Source organism: Rhipicephalus microplus, chromosome 3, assembly GCF_043290135.1.
Source record: "Rhipicephalus microplus isolate Deutch F79 chromosome 3, USDA_Rmic, whole genome shotgun sequence".
Taxonomy (NCBI): Eukaryota; Metazoa; Arthropoda; class Arachnida; order Ixodida; family Ixodidae; genus Rhipicephalus; species Rhipicephalus microplus.
Genome location: NC_134702.1, coordinates 257,448,876 through 257,471,104, shown reverse-complemented (window position 1 = coordinate 257,471,104; position 22,229 = coordinate 257,448,876). Strand labels below are relative to the sequence as shown.

Genomic DNA, 22,229 nt, shown 5'->3' with positions numbered 1-22,229 from the left:
TTCTATGTAGATAGCGACAGTCTCATTTGTGCGTTAATTCCGTGCACGAAGAGCTGCTTTTGCCTTTTCCCGGCGATCATTGTTGCCAAACGTACACAGTAGCTGCCGCCGGAAATCTTCCCAGGACGTCAAACATGTGTCGTGGTTTTCATACCACACTCGCGCTGCGTCTTCCAAAGAGACGTATACGTTGCGCAACTTGCCGCTTCGTTCCATTGGTTTAAGTTCGCCACCCTCTCGAAATGATCCAGCCAGTCTTCGGCGTCCTCGAACGGGTCACCATGGAACACCTTCGGTATGACGGGTTGGCTGACAATGAGCTGTGCTGGTGCAACTTGGCTAGTCATGGTGGTGGTGTTTCTTGTTTCCGTCGCTGATGCCTTTGGCACAGGGGGAAGTGGTCGAAATTCTGGTGAATCCGCTCTAATACGGCGACTGATTCATTGGTGCACCGGCGTAAGCTCCACGGCTTGGGGATGGTCAGGGCTTGGACTTCGCTCTCTCGTGGGGTTTGGAATCATCTACCCCGCACCTCCACGAGAAAATGTAACTACTGTAGCATTCGTTACAATGCTACATTCGAATTCACATTGTAGCATTCGTTACAATACTACAATGCGAATGTAGCCTCACAACAAGGATGTTCTATTGACACGGTTTATTAAGGATGAACTTGTGTCCAAAGTGAACGACGCACAGCAATCAAGAAGATCCAAGGGCGGTAGTCTTCGTGAGCCTCTGCCTCGAGCACACTCGTTCTGCTCTTCTTCACGCGCGTTGGCTGTTCGGCGGAGTACCGGGCGCATGCAGGGCCGGCTCGTGCATTGCGGCTGGCTTCGTCACTCGTAGTCGTGCCGTTAGCGTTTCTATGGTTCCCGACGTCCGCGTTGCGCGGAGCAATGGCAATTTCTAGTGGCAATATGATTTCAGTTGTGACGTCAGGTGAAAGAACATTAACAACATAATGCTTTAAAATCGAATGTGTCGCCATACCCAGTTCGAAGGTTGCATACGGATAATTTATTCCCGCCAGACTTTTCCTTTTTGCCAGCACTTTCAAAGGTGGTAATGCGACCACATGATTTTTTGAAGAAAAATAATTCAGTAAAATTGCTCTCACATAGTTCCCATTCAGCTCATTTTTTTTTCTGCGGAGTTGTTGCTGGTCGAATTTAAGGCTGTGTCTTTTTACTTGGGTCACCCGTTATTAAGCCTGGAGATCTTCCAAAGGCCCTGGTATTATTGCATTACGGATCCTCATGAAGAGCATTAATGAGTAATCATGCCTTTTCAATTGGAAAGGCGATAAAAACAATTCTTCTCGTTACTATGGTGTTTGCTTTAAAAAAGATTTTGCTGTCTTGCAGACCCTAGTGAATGTAGAAAGACTAGCCGGTATTAGAAAGGCTAGCCAAAAAGAAAGGAACGCGAGAAACAAATCGATGTAACATAAAACATGACAGTAGGTACGTTGAGTGCGAAAAAGGTGTGTGCGGAACCCCTTCCACGTGTGGAAAGGAATATACGTCAGCCAAACATGTCGTTGTCTGAATGTGCTCCTTCATGAACATGAGAGTTCACTAAAGGGGGCCCGCACTGCAAGGTGTTCACTTGCCAGCCGAAAATTTCAGACACACGAATAACTTACAGGAACAAGAAGCGGGTGACAAGAGAAATAATGGAAGCATATTGAACAAAGCAAAGAGGTGAAAAGTGCGTCAGCCCGGCATCTGTTCTGCTAACAGATTCGGAATTTGCTTTTTTGGACGCAATGTAAATCAGTGCGATTGCCTTTTTCGTTTTCTTTTCTTGATTTCTGGGGGGGGGGGGGGGAGGGCTTGACACGTGTTTTTTTCTTCGGTTGTGTGCCATCGATTATCGAAGTGGATTTATTTAGTTATAGCAAGTTGTTGAAAGAAATAGGGGTAGTTTTTGAATAAGTATATATATATATATAGTATTTTTATATTCATAAAATTTCTTTATTTCCCCAATTCGGCGCAGGAGATACGGTACACAACGCTCTGAGATTTATCCGCAGGTGCGTGACCTTTGGGCTCAGGAATGAAGCCGCCTAGCGTGGTGGATGGCTTGCGGGTGACAGTCACCCAGGCTAGCCACCCTACACAGGCTGCCTATTCTGTTCCGCTGACGCCGGTGACGTAGGGTATTGACAAGTGGTGTCGTTGTGGCGAGGCAGTTGCCAGTGTTTCTCCACTTATACTTTTGGAAGGGATGTACTTGAGATGTGTTCCGCAAACCAAACAAAAAATACTGATCGCCCGCTTCGACTGTGTACGGAGTCAGCGCCCCAAGTATTGTTCTTTAAACGCCCAGTGTTTATTTGGAATTCTTTCTGGCCGTATTCGTTGCCGTTCCGGTTTTATTGAATGTTAATGGCAGCGTTCGTTGGCCTTTTTAAATGTCGTGCGTTTTGCTTTCGAATGCCACGGACATGCATACAATCGCCCACGGTCAGCGGAAAGATAATTACGTTGATAAATCAAACAAACAACTGCATTTATAATACGGCTCCATAACTGAGTGCTCCGCGTTCGCAATACACATTGACTGAAGGAAGCAGATGAAGAATGAAAGCAGATAAGTAAGGGATGTAACACGACTGGGTAGACGCGGCGTGTGCACTTCGGCGCGCACATCCTTGCGAAACTTACAAAGCAATGGATGAGTGAATATTGACGATCGAGTCTCGTGTACGGCACTCATTAACGCGCGCAGCTTCTGCATGCGTAAATACGCAAGTCCTTGCTTTCGTCGATGTGCCACACTGACGAGGTATTGTTGATGAATTATGCTCTCTCGCGCGTGTGTGACGTTGGCAGTCTATTTTCAAATGCCCTTATCCAAATATACGGTTCTGTAAGTTTAGCTGTGTTGCACGTGAGCAAGTAAATTGCACGGATAAAGAAAAATTGAAGTTGTGCAGCTCGTTTGCGCGCGCTGGCTGCTTCCAAAACACAGTGTTGATTTTGCCGACATACGGAACAAGTGTGCGCTGGTATGCTTTCGCTCGTCCATCTATCCGATAAATTTCATTAAAATTTGTCCTACCATGTTCATCGCATTGTCAGGACACGCCGGCCGCAAACTGATCACGTAATGACTATTCTTGCGACGTAAATGAGCACATCGCGGCAAGCTCTGTTAGCGTGGTCATGCATTCTTGAATTGACTCGCCTGGGGCTGAGTTCGACGGTAGAATCGGTGGCGCCCGATGACCAGGTTGCAGGTGCTTACGAAGTGCTTAGCAGGTGCCGCTACCGCAAAGTCCTACACGTCAGGCGTAACTCCGGTTCCTCCTTTCTCCTCTGTCTTTCCGGCTGCCTGCGAAACAGACAGGGTATTGAAAATGCGTTGACTTTCGGGTCCCCAGGAATGTAGTAGGATAGCCTTGCGTCACTTTGTGGAGAACTCTTAAGCACCGGAAGCCAGCAGATAGACATTTAACATATTTAACATGTAGCCTCATCGGGACCATGGCTATACGGCGCAATCCGGTGCCGGAAGAAACGGATCTGGTGGGGCGATGTCAGTGAAAGGCATCTGGGGAGCGTGTCAGACCGGGTTCAAACACTTGTCGCCATTGTAGTGAAGGAGTAATGTGACCGGCACACTACGGGTAGCAGTTGCATACATATTGCGGTTTTATTAGACGTTCTCAAAACTATATACATGTACAAAGACACAGTGTACAAAGACACCGAAACCTCTGAATACACTAGCGCCCAGCCAGTGAACTGTCTAGAGTGAGGCGCGAGCGGACGGGAAAGTAGGGCTCATGGAGGAGAGAAAGCGAACGGCGAGAGAATTAGCGCCAAATCACTGCACCTACCCTCTGCTACGCTCTCTAGCACCATATGCTCTGATTTCTAGGAACGAGAATAAGTGCGCGCGCCCGCAGCTGTTGCTATGGGAGAGGGAGTGAAATCGGGAAGATAACACCTGCCGGCAGGCGGACACCGTGGTGGACAACGCCGGATTCTCGATATAGCTCTACTAATAAATGCAATCTCATTCTGAAAAAAAAAACGGCAGGAAGAGGAAGCTGAAAGATTGCGATGAGAAAATATATAGACTGTGGTTGTGTACTCTGTTGTAGCCTTGAAAACAAGCGCGCTTGTCAAAATGTCGGCTAGAACACACAACTATATTCTAGACACTATAAAACAACCTCTCTTTACGTAATTTTCCCCATCGTTACGCGATTTTGAATCCAGGGGTAGTGGTTACGTAACATTATGCAAATTAAAAGTGCCTCAACATACTTGCCCATCTGAGTTATCGCGTTACACGCTAGGCCGCACAAGTTATGGGAGCGAAACAGAAGACAATAAAGCGAGCGCGTTTATGTGTTAATAATACAAATAATTTCTTTCACGCTACTTCGAACAACAAGCAGTATAAACAGCCCTACTGTTGAAACATTTCTTGTCGGTTATGTCTTTGCTGTACTAACTGGATTGCTACAAATGGTATCTCGCGTTTTCAAAGGCACAATATGAAGAGGTATCACATAGGACAGTCACTGAGTGAGGTATTTTTATTGAAGATCATGTTTTTAAAGACGCCTATTGGAAGCTAACAATCTCGTGCTTTGACTTTCTCCGACCAACTCAGGATTAAAATGAGCCGTGAGTACAGGTTTAAGTCCATGTGAATAAATTGGTTAGTCTGAGTGAGTCTGGTTGTAAAATTTTCTTGCTGAATCTGCAACAAAGTGAGCTCTAATCCCGAAGTATATTTCTTGGGTTGACCTCGCAAGCCACTCATTTTGTTCAGACCTACACTCTTTGCACCACGATAATTGTTTAAACCTTTAGGTCACCGCACCAGACGTTCTATGAGCCAATGAAAGTGCTTAGCATATCAGCAACCATGCTACAATTAAGATTTGTTTTTTTTGGACCCTGAAACACCCCAGCTGCAGCCTCGTCGTGCTAAGTAACGTAGCGTAATCAATGAATAAAAATATAATAAACATGGTTGATATTTTCGCCATAGGAATAAGATGAAAGCGAGCAGTCTTTTGACATATGTTCTTAATTTTTTTATGCATAAATACATAAGTTCTCTTAATGTCTGTTTTTAGGACAGACTTCTTGAAGCAACCACTCTGATTCATCGCTGCAGCCGTCGTAATCTGCATAACGTTTTTTTTTCTGTTATTACAGATCCCCATTACGTAGCAATAGCCATGATAACCGAAAGCTGCATCGAAATAATCTTCTCAGTCATCCTTCTCATTGGTGTAATAAAGGTAAGCAGCAATCGTTTTTTTATATTGACACGTGCGGTTCTTTTCGTTTGCGAAGGAAGACGCTATCACTTTCTGTTAAGCGCAACGCAGGCCGCGTTTATCTTGTATGCCACTTTGGAACGCGTTACGACGCGTGTATAAAAAGCCGGCGCAGTGCGCCACTGGGGGTCTTTTTTTTTCCGTCGGCCGACGACTGTTCACGCCGCTGTTGCTGTGAGTTGTGTTTGGCCCTGTTTTGCTGGGCAAGGGTTCGCCCAATAAACAGTTCGCCTGACACCGCCCTGACTCCTGCGTGCTTCCTCTCAAGTGCTGCGTGTATCACAACCTCGTGACAATATATACCGTAAGGTGGCCCTTATTTTCAAACGAAACATTTAGTTGAAGAACCATGGGGCTACAACACACAATATGCGTGCACAAAAATCATATACAAATTTTTGAAACATTAGATTAGACGCTAACTGTTGCAAAATACATAATTCAGGGCATGCAATGTCAAACTTACGGAATTACATTTTTTCATTGTCAAACTAGTCAGCTTTTTTCGTAAGCGTCCCCTTCTAATAAACCACACACGCACAACAGAGGGCTTCTGGGTCCCTTGCAATATTCACAGAAAAGTCAAACAGGCACGCGTGCGATGCAGTTTTATTGACATCTTTTTCGGGACTCTAGGTTCCTTAGAATGAAATGTGTAACAACATTGCTGGCAATATACATGCACATATTAAAAAGAGTGAAAATATGCTAACAAACGTGAAGTTACCGAAGAAAACGCTTATGAACTGCTTAAAAACATCGCTGATACAAGTGATACAGGTAATACAACCTTAGTAACCTGCGCTTCGCCGATGACATTGCATTGCTGAGTAACTCAGGGGACGAATAGCAACTCATGATTACGGAGTTGGACAAGGAGAGCAGAAAGATGGGTCTTAAAATAATCGGCAGAAAACGAAAGTAATGTACAACAACCTCGGAATAGAGCAGCGCTTCGAAATAGGTAATAGTGCACTTCAAGTTGTAAAAGAGTTTGTATACTTAGGGCAGGTAATAACCGCGGAGTCGAACCCCGAGATTGAAGTAACTAGAAGATTAACAATGGGGTGGAGCATAATTGGCAAGTACTTTCAAGTTATGACAGGTATATTTCCACTATCTCTCAAGAGGAAGGTATATAACAGCTGTATCTTGCCGGTACTTAGTTACGAAGCAGAAACCTGGAGACTTACAAAGAGGGTTCAGCTTAAATTGAGGACGACACAGCGAGCAATGGAAAGAAACTTGGTAGGTGTAACCTTAAGAGACAAGAAGAGAGCAGAGTGAATTAGGGAACAAACGGTGGTTAAGGATATCATAGTTCAAAATCAAGAAGAAGTAATGGACATGAGCTGGGCACGTAGCACGTAGACAGGATAACCGCTGGTCATTAAGGGTAACTAACTGGATTCCCAGAGACGGCAAGCGGGTTGGGGGGAGACAGAAGGTTAGGTGAGCAGATGAGATTAAGAAGTTTGCGGATATAAATTGGCAGCAGCAAGCACATGACTGAATTAGCTGGCGGAACATGGGAGAGGCCTTTGTCCTGCAGTGGACATAGTCAGGCTGATGATGATGATGATGATGATGATGATGATGATGATGATGATGATGATGATACAAGTGGTAGAATGACGATGCTGATATACACGTGTGTAAGGAAAACAAATATACAATAAAAAGGAAAGGTACAACCGGAAAGGTAAAGATACTCAAAAACACAATAACATCACAGCTCAATAAACAAGGAAAGTACTCCTTTTTAGAACAGGTGGATTACAGACACAAACATTTTAATTTGCTAGCGCATTCATTAAAACAAGGTGCGATTGTATCAAGCTTGTGCTTTCGGAAGGATTCCCTGTCATAATTAGAGTTAAATCCAGACTCTAGTTACGTTATTAAGACGGTGACCGGGGAGATGCACATGTTTTGATAAAGGCGGGTTCGGCAGCGTGCTTACATTTTTGGTGCAATCGAAGTCATCTTCAATTTTTTTTATGAAAGGTTGAAGGCGTACTGGTGACCTCTTGGGAAGTGCACATATGGGGGCATACCTACAACGCGGTTTGGGACATGGATGGAATTCGATGTCGTTTGTGAGCAATCTTAGGTGATGATGAAGATGATAGTACGTGGCGAAGGTTTCTAGCTCTGCAGTACATTGCACTGGGTAGTTCAGTTGCGATGTGCTTCAGGCTGTCGCTTTGCATGAGAATGGTAAGATGCTTGTTAAGTACAGCCGATACACAAGGCACTGAACCACAATACTTTAGCCCTAGGCTTGTGTGGGACAGCTGAGTAGGTGGCTGCGTGGTATAAAGATGCGTTCTGTGGTCGCATGTACCTGCACACTGGATCACATCGCAGCACATTGCGGCGGAAATTTTTGTTTCAACGAGGTGTTTTTAAGAACTACACAATATTTTTGAAAGTTGGATGGGTTAGAGCAGATTCTACAGAAGCGTAATGGTTTGCAATACGGGATTCTAGTCTTGCAGTGTTTTACGTGGATGCTATCGAAATGCAAACATATTTGTCGATCTGTAGGCTTTCTGTGCAGCACGATGGATCATTTGAAGTCTGTCTCTAAAATGGCCACATCAAAAATGATTAGTAGACGCAGAATACGCATGAACAATCGATATTGAAGTGTGGCAATTGGTAAAGGTTATTTATTATTGAAAGAAACTCCTGTTCACCAAGTGTCCAAATAAGGAACACGTCATCATCCAAGCGTTTCTAATTAAAAAACGTTTAAGCGTCTGCTTTAACAAAAAAACTTATGTTCTCGGTGGAATCGCTAAGGAGGGAATCTACAAAACTAATAATTTTTCGGTAGCAGTACCTACAGCGTAAATTACAGAAGGATCAGAATTGTCTTGCTTATGCGATTTCAGTAGCAAGAAAAATGACCGGCTACCATACTTCGTGGAAAGAGTGACTGAATCGCGTTGTGAGCTATTTTCTTCTCTGTTTAAAACCCAGAAGAGTGCGTTTGACCAGTAACTTGTGATATTCTGTGGGGTCATGATAAAGTCATTTATAAAATCTGGTATCTGATATGCTGCTCGAGGGCCTCTGTGGTATAATCAGACCTATTAATGACTACAGAACAACCGCCTTTATACGGAAGCTTTGTGATAATGTCAGTGCGAGATGACAACTAATTTAAAGCTATAAGTTTGCTCTGTATGGAACGCATACCTCCTCTAAAAATCAACGCATTGAGATATGCAGCACCAACAACCAAGTCGTGCAGGCAGCGCCAGTCAAATGACAAAACACTTTCACAGCCGGTAATGCTACGTTTCTATGTTCTAAAAGATTCCGAAATCTAAGGAAGTTGGTTAAAAAGAATTGGTTCTAATCTGCTTAAGAGATAGTTGGCTTGGGCGTGTGGATATACCATAATAAATAGTCGTCTGCGCTGTTGAGCACTATTTCTTCTGATCTATAGATACATTGACACGTTAAAAAACTACCTGGCTGGATCAGTTGCCCCAAAGAGTCTCCTTATTTATTGGAAACATTTTTTGTCTGTTATGTCAGAATGTCATTCATTCATATGGAATGACATACTAAATACTACCTTATAAATGTTGCGAATCACGTGCCTCAGCTACCAGCTGCATCTGCGCAGAGCTGGTAGACGGAGCGGATGTTAATATGTCCTGGACAAATTAGGTGTTTGGTAAGGTGGAATCCCACAAAACTATTGAGTAAGGATCCATCTTGCTAGGAAGCGCAGCCACTATTACAAAGATTACACAACACAAGCGCTTGTGTGTTCTTTGTAATAGTGGCTGCGCTTCCTAGCAAGATGGATCCTTACCAACTGGCCCGATACAATTGTTTATTGAGTAAGGCTGCAGGTATCAAGCTTCTGTTGTATTGGCAAAGTTCTCCAGGTAGAGTGAATTGTGTAGCACTTTATGGGCTTTGAACGGGTAACCTGTTAACTCCTGATTGCTGACTTTAGTTATCGTATATAATATTTTATGGTATTTTTATATTTATGCTATATAATATTTATAGTTATGGTATATAATATGTACGTATTTTCGTTTACCTTGTAAAATTTTCAAATTTTCTTTCAATTTTTTGTGCATACTATTTTTTCCTTACTGCTTCTGTGTGTCTTATTTGGCTTTCCTTTGAGTTGCTTTTTATATTATTTTTCGCATAGTGCCTTTCGTTTTATGGTACGATTTCATTTTTTTAACTGTTCTAGCAATTCGCTGCGAGTTTTGCCTCGTGAGAGTTTCTTATTACCACCTGCTAAACCTCTGCCATTTGTTTTTCATTGACGTTTGTTGTACTTTTTACCTGAGGGTCCCGTTTTTAGTATTTTTACTCTGGGACCCTCATCATTATACAAGTGTTATGTAATCGATGCTGTGTAACAAATAAAAACTGAAGCCTAACTGATTCTGAACGAGAAGCTACGCTTTACCTTTTCGTTTATTAAAGACAATTTCATATCTATTTTTAGTACCTGCTGCACAGGATGCAATGACTTAGCAATTTAACAATGAAGAAGCGCAGCTGGTGCTATATTATTCACAATTTACGTTGGATATGGAGTAAAAAATTCGGTCATTACTGTAATTTCAATACTCTTTTAAATTTTTCTCACTTGCGTCAGCGTTGTTATCCAAATAAGATATTGGGAATGCTGCGAGTCAACTGTAGTCTTACTGTTAATCATGGACACAGCGTCGGTGAGTGCGTCAGCTGCTGAAATGTTGGGCTTGCATTTGCAGTTGTTCGTTGGCTCTCAGACACAGACAAGTTCAAGGAAAAGAAATCATTTGTGCGAAACACGATTCAAGCTCAAATACATACACTTTCCGTACATGGATGAAATGTACAACACGGTTACGATCTCTCTGACCCCTCAGTCTTTACAGTCCCATAGCCTGCGAGTATCTATACACGCCCTGACTATCGTTCGGGGACGTCACTCACGACGCCGATGACCGCGTAGTCGACGCACGCTTGAAGCAGGGGAGAGGAAGATCGACAGCTCGTCCTGACCCGCTCGCAAGTTCACCATAGGAAAGCGCCGCAAGGCCTAGTCTGGGAACCACCTGTTCTCCGCAAGAAACGCCATGCTCGTCCTATCTGGTTCGATGGCCCCAACAAAGTGACTTTGAAAAAGGGAAAAGGAATAAATAAGCGCAATTCTGTTACTGTTTTTCACAGTGGAGGGCAACTCCACAGTTCTGCACAGCGAATGGGGGAAGGGGAATAAAGAAACAGATGAAAAGAGCAAGAGAAAGGTAGTTAAAAGCATTCGATCTATCGCGTCGCGCGCGTGCGCAAGGAACCAAGCGCGGCACATGCAAACAACTGAAAGACCACCGATAAGCCGGAGGTGAAGCGATGCGCCATAACGGGAAAGAAATATAAAAATGGCAGCATATCCACGGAGTGAATGATGGAGAGTGGGGCGAAGCATTCGTCCGTCCATGCGTCCGTCTGTGTGACCGTCCAAGCGTCTGTTCGTGCGCCCGTCCCTGCGTTCGTTCATGCATCCGCCCCTGCGTCCGTTCATGCGTCCATCCATGCATCTGTCTGTGTGTCCGTTCGTCCATCTATTCATCACCCCAAGTCCCACCATCTCGCATCTTTTTATCATATGTTCTCCATATAGAAGCACCGCCATTCAGTGGACATTCTGAGGACTAAACGAGAGGTGGCACACGCACACTTTCTTACGGCTTGCGCTTCGGGTCTACTTCCCAACTTCAACCACCTTGAGTTCATGGTATATACTAGTTCACTGTATTCATGGCACTGCGGCCCAATGCTCGCTTAACCTTTCTAAAACCAAGGAGGTTACGCCCAGCGAGTATACCGTAGCAACCTTTTGCTGTCAGATAGTGCTCAATGTACACGCCAGTGGCTGCTAATGTGAAATGAGAGACAGGAGGATTCAGCTTTTAATTTCTTACGGCTTGCGCTTCGTATCTGCTTCCCCCCTTTAGCCACCTCGAATTCATTCATGGTATATACTAGTTCATTGAATTCATGGCCCTGCGGCTCAACGCTCGCTAAACCTTTCTAAAACTAAGGAGGTTACACCCAGCGAGTATAATGTAGCAACCCTTTCTTGTCCGATAGTGCTCAACGTACATGCCAATGGCTGCTAATGGGGATCGCAGCGTGTGCGTTGACTAAAAGCCGAATGCTCCTGTCTCTCATTCCCCATTAGCAGCCATTGGCATGTACATTGAGCACTATTTTTTATTGTTAAACAACGCACAGAAGAAATCTCTCACCGGCACCACCTTGGAGGTCAAATGTTATAACTATTTCGGGTATGTGCCACTGGTGGTTACGTACTACGAGGGACGCACAAGCCACGCCATAAGGAGCTTCGCCCCTAAAAAAAGGCAGATCCCACGTACAGTGGGAATCCTTAATAATATGTGAAGCACGAATTAGAAAGGTTGATATGTCATTTTCATATCCGCTCAACGTTACAACGTGGAGGCAAATAATGCCGTACGTGACTTCTTTTTCATGATAATCATGTTGGATGTGTCCTTTACTTTCGCCATCTATTCAGGTCCCATGATACCAAATTTAGCATATGTTGAGCAAGCGAAACAACCGCGAGCATGTGAGCATGGTATGTTGTCATGTTCTTACATGAAATTCGTGTCAGTATTATCATGTTTGCACCAGTCATATACTTTCGTCATCTATTGACGTCATTTAACACCAAACTTGGTTCATGTGGAGCTAGCAAAACGGCCGCGAAGGCATAATGAGGGGTCTAATACACTCTAATGTAGCGTTGACGCACGCACACTGGGCGTTGACGCACGCACGCTGGGCACAGCGACGCTACGTTAGCAAAACGCGAGCACTCTATAGTCTGACGGAAGGCGTGACTGGCGTGACCAGCGTCCGTCGGTGCCACCCGACGGCAACCGGTTTTCGCGCCCATGCATTACGGGCCGATGCATTACCCAGACAACACTGCGTCGCCCTCGTTTTGTGATGGAGGGACGCCGAACGCGCTGAAGCACTCATGCGTCATAGCAACGCAGCGTGGGGCACACCTGCGAGTATATGGCAGGACCGGCTCCTGGTGTCGCAACGCCGACGAGCACGTGCACCACGTCACGTCGTCATATAATGGCACCTTGACTGTGGCATGTAGTCAGGCTCTCACATGACACACATCTCATGATTATCATGTTTGCACCAGACACATACCTTCGTCATCCGTTGACATCACGTAATACCGAATTTGGCTTGTGTGAAGCTAGCGAAGCGGCCGGGAGCACACAATGAGTGTGGCATGTAGTCATGTTGTTGCATGACACGCATCTCAAGTTTGCACTAGTATAATACCTTAGTCATCTATTCACGTACCATAATACCAAATCTCATATAAGTGAAGCCAGCGAAATGGCCACCAGCGCATCATTAGTTTGGTATGTAGTCATGCTGTTACATGACATGCATCTCATGATTATCATGTTTGCGCCTGTCAGATACCTTCGTCATCCATTCACGTACCGTAATACCAAATTTGGTGTATGTAACGCTAGCGAAACAGCCACGAGCGCATCAAGAGCTTGGCATGTAGTCATGTAGTTACATGACACGCATGTCATGATTTTCATGTTAGGGTCTGTCGCTTGTGTTCGCCATGCAATCATGTCATACCAAACAAGTTTTGCAACATGCCATGTGAACGAAATCCCCGCACGAGCTGCACATCCATGAAATGTAAATCATATAATTCATGACACACATGTCATGATTTTCATGTTAAGACTAGTCAGATATGTTCTTCATACAGTCACGTTATGCAATACCAAGTTTGGTATTGATACCATTATCGAAACGGCCAGGAGAGCTAAAAGTCGTAGGCGGCTAGATAGATAGATGGATATGCTCAAAGTCACCGAAGTTCGCCAAGAAATGCTTCGCATTTAAAGAAACCCGCTGGACAAGTGGAAACAAGTTATGGCGCTCCCTGACCAAAAGAGAAGAGGAGAGAGTGTTTGCACCGATGGCGCAACAAACACCGTCTAAATTTCTAAGTCGGTGTTGGCGCAACGCGCCCGCGGGGGAGAAAGAGATTGGTTGGTTGGTTGCGAAATTTTACTGTGGTCCTGCAAGGCGCGCGTCAGCACACACAAGGCCCCTCTCACGTCGGGATCGTTAAGCCAAGCCTATCGGCCACTCCGAGGACCTGCTAGACGGCCCAAAGTTGGTCAGCCAGGAGGGAGCTGCATAGGGCCGCCTCCCACCTGACCAATTTAAGGTCGGGGTTAGTGTACATTGCCTTGTACTCCCAGAGCATGTGCGCCAGCGTGGATACATCCCCACTTGCGGGGCAAGTGTCTTTGGGGAACACGTCAGGATAAATAGCGTGAAGGGATCTCAGGTTAGGGTACATCTCGGTCTGCAGCAGTCTGAGCGTAAGGGCCTCTGGCCTATTAGGTTTTGGATGAGGGAGTGGATATAGTCTTTGCGCGAGGTAAAAATGTTTTGTTATTTCGTTGTACGTGGTAGGCACGTCCCTGTTTTCCGCAACCACGTTGGCCCCGAATCGTTGCCCGGAATCGGCACGGTCGGTTAGCGCGCGCGCGGTCTTTTGGGCAGACTCGTCGAGGTTGGGGGGAGCGCCTTGGACCTGTCCAACATCTGCAGGAAACCAGATCAGTACGTGGTGCTTGATACTGTCGTGGCCGCCACTCTGGAGAACGTGCAGGCCTTTCGTGGAGACGACACCGTGCTCAAAAGCACGAATAGCTCACCTATATTCACTATAGACCTCCCTTTCACATTCCAGGATGGTTAGGGCGATGGCCAATTGCTCCGCAATTGTCGGATCGTCAGTGTGAACCGATGCGCAGTTAGTGATTTGCTGTTTGGAGTCGACGACAACTGCGGGGAAGGCACGGCTCCCGCGGTACGCTGCCGCGTCGACAAAGCTGACGCCGCGCTCCTCACTGTGAATCTGCTTGAGAAGAGTGGCAGCTCTAGCCCGTCACCTACCACTATTGTGCTCCGGATGGACATTCCTCGGTAGCTCTCGGAGCATATGTCTGCCAGTCTGGGAGCTCGAAAGGCGTGCGAGATGGACCCGCTCCTGCGCTTCGGCCATCTCCTCCCACGTATTGTGTACTCCGACCTGGAGCAGGCGCTCGGCGCACGTCCTGATTGGCATACCGAGGGCCTGCTTGGTAATATTTAATCTTTCTGAGCAAGACGTTGATCCTGTCACGCTTGGCACGCTGCCAATTGTTCATGGTCGCGACATATGAAAAGTGGCAAAGCACAAAGGCATTGATCAGGTGAATTAGGCTGTCTTCCTTGAGGCCTTGGTAGCGGTTGGCCACCCGCCGAACCAGTCGAACTGCGCTATTCGTATTGGCGGTGAGCTTGAGTATAGCCTTGCCGTTGGAACCATTGAACTCGATGGTCATGCTGAGGACCCGAATGGAGTTGACTCTGGGTATTGCGCCGCCGTCTCTGGTGTAGAGCTTGATATCACTCTTCGAGATTGGCAGCCAGTTTTTGGGCTTGGGCCCTCGTCTAGTGGGTTGGTAGAGGAGGAGCTCAGACTTCTTTGGGGAACACCTCAGGCCTGTGAGACGGAGGTAATCTTCCGTGGTTTCTATGGCCTCCTGCAGGGAGCGCTCGACTTGTCCGTCGCTGCCTCCTGTGCACCAAATGGTAATATCGTCCGCATAAATTGTGTGGTTAATGCTTTCGATACATGAGAGCCTCTTGGACAACCCGACCATGACAAGATTGAACAGGGTGGGTGATATCACTGGCCCTTGCAGCGTGCCACGGGAGCCCAGCTCGATCTCTTCGGAGACAATGTCTCCCACTCTGAGGGTGGCTCTCCTACGGGTCAAGAACTATTTGACCTATTCGTAGAGTCTCAATCCAAGGTCAAGCTCAGAGCGACCGCAATACGAAAGAGTGAGTCACATTGTCGAAGGCTTTCTCTAAGTCGAGGCCGAGAATGGCCCGCATGTCTCGAGTGTTGCAGTCGATGACTTGGTGCTTGAGCAGCTTCATAGCGTCTTGCGTCGAAAGCTTGGCCAGAAAACCAATCATGGTGTGCGGGTAGAGCCCATTGTCTTCCAGGTACCGAGTCAACCTATTGAGTACCACATGCTCGGCTACCTTGCCCACGCAGGACGTGAGCGAAATGGGGCGCATGTTGTCCAAGTTGGGTGGTCCCCCGCCTTGGGTATGAGCACGGTGTGTGCGACCTTCCACAGGTCGGAGACTTCGCCGTTCTTCCATGCCTCGTTGATGACTTCAGTGAAATAGTCGATTGACCGGTCGTCCAGGTTGCGCAGGGTCATATTAGTTATGCCATCGGGGCCCGCGGCAGACCTTCTTTGAGCCCGTGGAGCGCCTCTACTTAGTGGCATATCTCGGCGTCCAGTTCAGTTTTGGCCGGTTCCGAGTACTCGGGGTACGTTGTTGGGGGGTTCGAGTCAACAGGGAGGTACTTTCGCACCAGCTGCTTGAAAACATCCACTTCTGAAGAGGACTGCTTGGCTTCATGCATGGCTCGCGCTAGTACGTTCCGCTGGTTACTTTTGGTGTTAGTCTCATTGAGCAGGTGCTTGAGCAAGTTACATATGTCATGCCATTACGCATCTAGCAGTCTACCGAGTTGCACACCTCGTCCCACTGCTGCTTGGAGAGGACGCGGCAGTGCGCCTCGATTTTCTTGTTTAGGTCGGAGATCTTCTTGCGCGACCTGCGATTGAGACGCTGGACTTTCCAGCGGGCGAGAAGCGACTGCTTCGCATCGAGCAAACGGGCAAGGCAGCTATCGATTTTTTCAACTGGGAGGTCAGTACTATTCTTGTTTGTGGTACTTATGACGGCCTCTCTGACCTGGCTAATCCACTGCTCGAGGCTTGACCTCGTTGCAGGTAGGGATCGGCTGTTGCGAACTTTGTGAAACTGGTCCCAGTTGCTCCAGTAAAACTCCCGTGCCCTCTTTCGGACCACTAAGAACGGCGTCACCAGGATGGAATGGTCGCTACATAAGTCATTGTTCGACCTGGCCCACTCTACATCAGGCAGATTCTTGACGAAGGTCAAGTCGGGAGTCAAGTTTCTGCAGAATGAGGTGCCCAACCAAGTCAGAAAAGCCTTGTCGGTAATTATAGCCAGGTCCAGGTCAATCGCGTTCTGCCACAGTTCCGCGCCCTTGCTGGTATTGTACGGGTAGCCCCAAGTGTGGTGCGGAACATTAAAATTGCCCGCCATAACCAGGGGGTTGGGACCCCCCTGGTTGACGGCCTTCTTTATGAGGGCCCTGAAGCGCTGTCGTTGGTCCTTAGGGCTACTGTACACGTTGAGGAAAAAGATGCTGCTTCGGCCCGAGCTGCGCGGAGGAATCTCGGTCATGACATATTCGGCGCTGCCGTCGGCCATTTTCAGGTCATGAAAAATGTGTTTGAGCTTGTTACTGACCAAGGTGCAGATGCCCCGGCCATCAGAATAACGCGAGACGGCCTGGTAACCATTCAGTGTGACGTTTGGGTTGAATGTTTTCTGGAACAGAATGATGAGGAGTTTTTTGCTATAACATCAGATGTACTGCTGCAAGGACGCCTTTTTACTGGGGAAGCCCCTGCAGTTTCATTGCCAAATGAGAAACGTCTCACTTGGCTTGGCCATCTTGGTGCTTTTGTGGGCTGGTGCTACCCTCAGATTGGCTAAGAATAGCGTGGACGATGGGGTCCGTAGCGCCGAGCTGAGGTTGTAGGACGGCGGTGGAGGTCAGGGCGGGTTGCACTACACTTTCGAGAAAGCACTCTACCTTGAATACATGGTCGTTTTGCGCGGCCAGGGTGATCTGAAGTTGGGCGAAATTCTCCGCGAGCTTATTGATGCTTTCACTGGGTGCGGATAGCGTGTCTCGAAGCTCAGACCTGACGCGAATTGCTACATCTTCCGGTTCATAGGCGACAGCTTTCTTGGGAGCACTTTGACCCTCACTGCTGCTGCTGTCGCCGGCTTCAGTGCTGTGCATGTCCATGGGTAGGGGCATTGTATGGGTGGCGCAGGTGGCGGCAAGTTGTGGTGATGGGTTCCTCGCGTTCTTAATTTCGGGAATTGTGGACATAACCTTGTTTATGGTTCCCCTCATCACAGCGTTCTCGCGTTACAGCTGGGCAATTTTGTGCACCTTCTCACCGAGCTCTTGGAATGACCCCGACAGTACCTCAGCTGGCACTCCTCAGACCATGGCTGCCCAGGTTATAAAGCCCGACTTCTTGCTTCTCGCTGACACACCGTTAGGCTGCTATTGACGCCCGGTAGACCTGGATCGAGACCTGGAGAGGCTGTCTGACTTGTAGCGCCCCGCTCCTCCATGGGACCGGGAGCAGCTCCTGGACCAGGAACGGCCCCTGGAATGGGATCAAAAATGTCACCTGGAACAGCCCCCGGAACGGCGTAACTGCTGGAAGTCCTGCCCATCTGTGGGGGGCGACGGTGGTGCTGTGGCTTAGCCTTGGTCGGTGGTGCGAGAGTTTTCCCAGTGCCTTCGTCGCACGACATACAGGATCTGGAATCTTTGCCTACAGTCTTTGTAAGCCGTGAGGTGTTGCCCACCACACAGCCTGCACTTGGGGGTGCTCTTGTGCTGTGCGTCAGGATTTGAAGCCCCACAGCTCCGATATACGACGTCGCCTGGGCTGGGACACACATAAGCATGGTGACCGAGCCGACCACAAGCGTAGCAAATGTCTATTTTCTTGCGATAAAACGAACATTGCACAAGAGTGGGGCCGCAGCGTACAAAGTTTGGGACTCTATGACCATCGAAGGCAATGATTACTGTGCCGGGGCTGCCTATGCGCTTCGCTGCCAGGGCGAGCGGATTTCTTGTTGTCAATATTATTCGATCTTGTTGTCAATATTATTCGGGCCGTCAACGAGTGGAATACCTCAGATCACGCCCTTGCACGTAGAATAAGGGGCGGCCTCGTAGGCATTGATCTCGTATGTTAGGCCCATGACAACAATCTGCCCAACTTTGACGTAGTGGTTGGCATTTTTTATTGTAGGTGTGCGGACAACCATAATATTCTGCTGCACGTTGGGGCATAGCGTGTCGCCCCGCATATCTTCGGCGCAAATTAATGTGGCCATCAGGATTACATCAGCCACCATGGTGCTGATAGTCTTAAACATATTGAGGCCCCTGCGGGGCCTAATCACGATCATGGTATCCACCATGGGGAGCTGGGGCATCCGGCCAGCGCGGATGACATTAGCTTTGATGTTGTTGTCACTGTTGCGGCCTCGCGGGGCCTCCGCCGTTGTCGACGTCATCTCGTAGAGAGTAACACCATTAGGATTAGCGCCTGCCAAGCGAGTGCCAGCTCTTCTGGCGCCTGCAGACTGCCAACCGTGGTCTTCTGTCACCTCTTCGGGGTTATGTCCTCCCCCACCACCTGATATTGCATTTTTCTGGAAAGAAGCCCTGAGAAGAGCGAAAAGAGCACCCGGGAACGGCCACGCGGCTGCCGTCGCGCCAGCGTGGGCTTACCTTCTTAGGCCGGGGAGAGGGAGAAAACAAAGCCATCAGGCAGCTCGGATAGAGTGTACTAGAACTGTTGACTGGCGTGACCGTGCCTCGCTGCCTGATTTCTTCCACGTTGCAAATAGCGGCAGCGCTGCAGTCGAATAGTACTGCAGTCGAATTGTTGTGATTGAGAGAAATGGGTCAGGAGCGTTGGGCTAGGAAGGTATTCAGCTACTTGTGCATGAAGAATGTCGATACAAAATGGAGAAAGCGAACCAGAAAATTGACTGGTAAATACTTTGAAAATAGAAGGGGGCCAAACCAAAAAGAATCATCAATTAAGAAGAAGGTGAAGGAAGCTGAGACCGATATGGGGAGAATTGGCATGATTAAGAAGTGCGCAATAGAGATCTATCAAACTTTCAAGCAGGAAATTGCCAAGAAACAGATTTGTGATAATACTAGGGGTAGTTCTCTACTGTTTGAAGTTAGGACGGGAGTATTGCGAACCAACATATATCGGGCCAAATACGAAGGGGTAGACACGGTATGTGCGCGTGGAGAGGAAGAGAAAACTGCCGAACACTTGATAATGTTCTGTAAAGGGCTTCACTCTATAGTTCAGGATGATGGAATACCTCGGATCACGCCCTTGCACGTGCAATAAGGGGCGGCCTCGTAGGCACTGATCTCGTATGTTAGGCCCATGACAACGATCTGCCCAACTCTGACGTAGTGGTTGGCATTTTTTATTCTAGGTGTGCGGACAACCATAATATTCTGCTGCACGTTGGGGTATAGCGTGTCACCCCGCATATCTTCGGCGCAAATGCTTGTGGCCACCAGGATTACATCAGCCACCATGGTGCTGACACTCTTGAACATATTGGGTTAGGCCCGTTGTCATGGGCCTAACCCGACCGAGGCATAGGTTCCCCCCTGAGATTTGTGCACGGTGATGGCGCTGGCCTGGACAAGGAGGAACTGCGTCCGTTTACAAGCTATGCCGGCCGTTCGATCTACCGTGACGGTGGCCGACTGCATCTCGATGGGTATCCAGTTCTCGCTGGTCACGTCGTAGCCGTTAGAACGGGCCTCGTGAACGGCCCGAGCGGCACGCGCACGGGTGAGCTTTCCGGTACCGGGCACATAGAACTCGAGCCACAGTCGCCTCACGCGCGTCTCTTGACCTCACGCGCGTCTCTCCTTCTCCTTCTTCATCCACTCCATCTCCATCATCGGGCAACGGGCCCGCGAGCTCACACAGGCGCAAGACTCCAACCGCACCGTTGACCAGACCATCCACGAGATCGATGTTATGAGTCATCATGTAGGGCTTGCCAACTACGGCCATGACTTCCCCGGGCAGATTTGCAAACTCGCTGGGAACCATGCGGGCAACCCTGCGCTTGGCACTCTCGAGCAGATGCGGCGTCTTGCAGCCGAAGTACCGATCACGCGCGCGAAGTACCACGAAGTCGTCGTGCGAACGGGCCACGGTCTCGTTGAAACGCGTGACATCGGCGTTCGAGTAGAAGATGCGCATGGCCGAGGGCGCGCGCTCGGCGGCTTCCTCGAGCGTGACGAACCTGGATTCGAGAAGCTTCACTTCTTCGGCCTCGAGCGCGCGGCCGTTCCCAATCTTGGTGAGGACCGCGAAGAAGGTGACGTCGGACTGGCGCACGACTCTCACGAGCGGCAAGTATTCGAGATGATGCCAGGTGACAGTGCTGAATCCGAGGAGACCATCAGCACTGCAGCGCCGCTTGAAGATCTCGCTGGCACGCATGGGCGTCAACTGCCGCAGGTCCCCACAGAGGATGACGTCCAGTCCACCGAAGGGTTCGGTGAGTCGCTGCGTGATCTGGCGCAGACGGCAATCAACCAGTTTGAGTTGGTCGGCGGACATCATACTGACTTCGTCTATGATGACGCACTTGACTCTGCGGAAGGCACACCGGAAGGTGTTCAGGTCACTAGGTCGGCGTCCACCGTCCCCCATGACTCCGAGGCGGGCGTCCTGTCGGTTTCCACGGGCAGCCCGCACGAGTTTGAAGGCACTGTGGACGGTGGTTCCACTTACAGCAACGGCGGCCTTTCCCGTACTGGCGCAGATCACGTACGCGTTGTAGACGGAAGGGACGGATGAGGAGGAGCCGTCTTCCCAGCCAACGGCACCGCAGCAGTCCGCACAGCGGTTATACACGTCCATGGCGAGCTTGAGCACGAAGGTCTTGCCACAACCCGCGGGTCTCGTGAAGAAGACCCGCAGCGGAGGCTGCCCCGGCGTGGTCTGACGGTGCAGAATCTCGCGCAGCAACTCGTACTGCTTGGGGTTGGGGCTGCGTATCATCGAGACGTACTCTTCTCGTTCCATGATTCAGCGCCGTTTGCGTACCGCAACACACGGCGTACTGACCTCCTTGAGCAGTCGGAGCAGGCGCTCGTTAGGCAGCACATCCGCGTACACACTAGCATCCGCATCTCGTCGTTGGGGGATTTGTACCCACGCGCACCCGTCATCTTCATTACATCCTTCTTCTTCTTGCATTGTTCTTTATTCATTCTCTTCTCTCTCTCGCCTGAGCCGCGCAGCATCTCGGCGTAGTGGACCTCCACCATTTCTTGGACCAGTGCATCGTCATCCGCCGGGTTGTATTCTTTTCGTTTTACCTCGATCAACTGCTTGTTGTTCTCGTAGATGGACACATACCTATTACTATCCAACACATCAACCGTTTTGCTTCAGAACGGGACGTATAGAAGGACATTTTCCCGCATATACGACTCCACATTGTTACCGAGGTTGTATCCGCGGTAGCGTATCACAGCCGGCCGTACCCTGAGCACGTAACGGCAATCACCCTTCGCCGGCCGGTACTTGCTGGCGAAGTCGGCGAGGCATACGTCGTGAAGGGTAGGCGGCCTGGCCTCGTACTTTTGCACGAAGTTCGCTTTCCAGACGTCGGTGGAGCCCGGAGGGAGCGCCTTCAACTCGGCACGCGTTTTGCGTAGGCGCACCCGTTCTTCGGGGTAGCACGTGGGGACGTACACCACCTCCCAGCTCTTGTGCGACATGTCCTGTTTCAGCAGAAACCAGGCCGCTTCCTGTGCCGACATTTCAATTCCTTTAAGGATGTCCACACGAAGCTTGCGGATCACGGCTTCGATGTCATCGTTGGGATTCGTTTTGAGGATCTCGGCAACGGTGCGTTTGAGGTTGGACATTCCGCGGTCGGACTTATTGACATAGTCCACCACGTAGGAAGCGCGCGCGTAGTGGTCGAGTATTATCTGCATATCCATATTCGAATCCAAGACCCGGCCTATCCACGCGTTGAATGCATTCACAAACTTCTCCGC

General features: G+C 48.6%; 1 protein-coding gene across 2 annotated transcripts in view; it reads left to right on the top strand.

Annotated features, from left to right (window-relative positions):
- The window catches only part of LOC119181018 (uncharacterized), a 219,213-nt gene that overhangs the window by 108,172 nt on the left and 88,812 nt on the right, over positions 1–22,229 (top strand). For both annotated transcript variants that reach the window (XM_075890926.1, XM_075890928.1), the window contains exon 3: positions 5,193–5,278. In XM_075890926.1, coding sequence (XP_075747041.1) covers positions 5,193–5,278 — 86 coding nt within the window. The remainder of the gene's footprint in view (positions 1–5,192; positions 5,279–22,229) is intronic.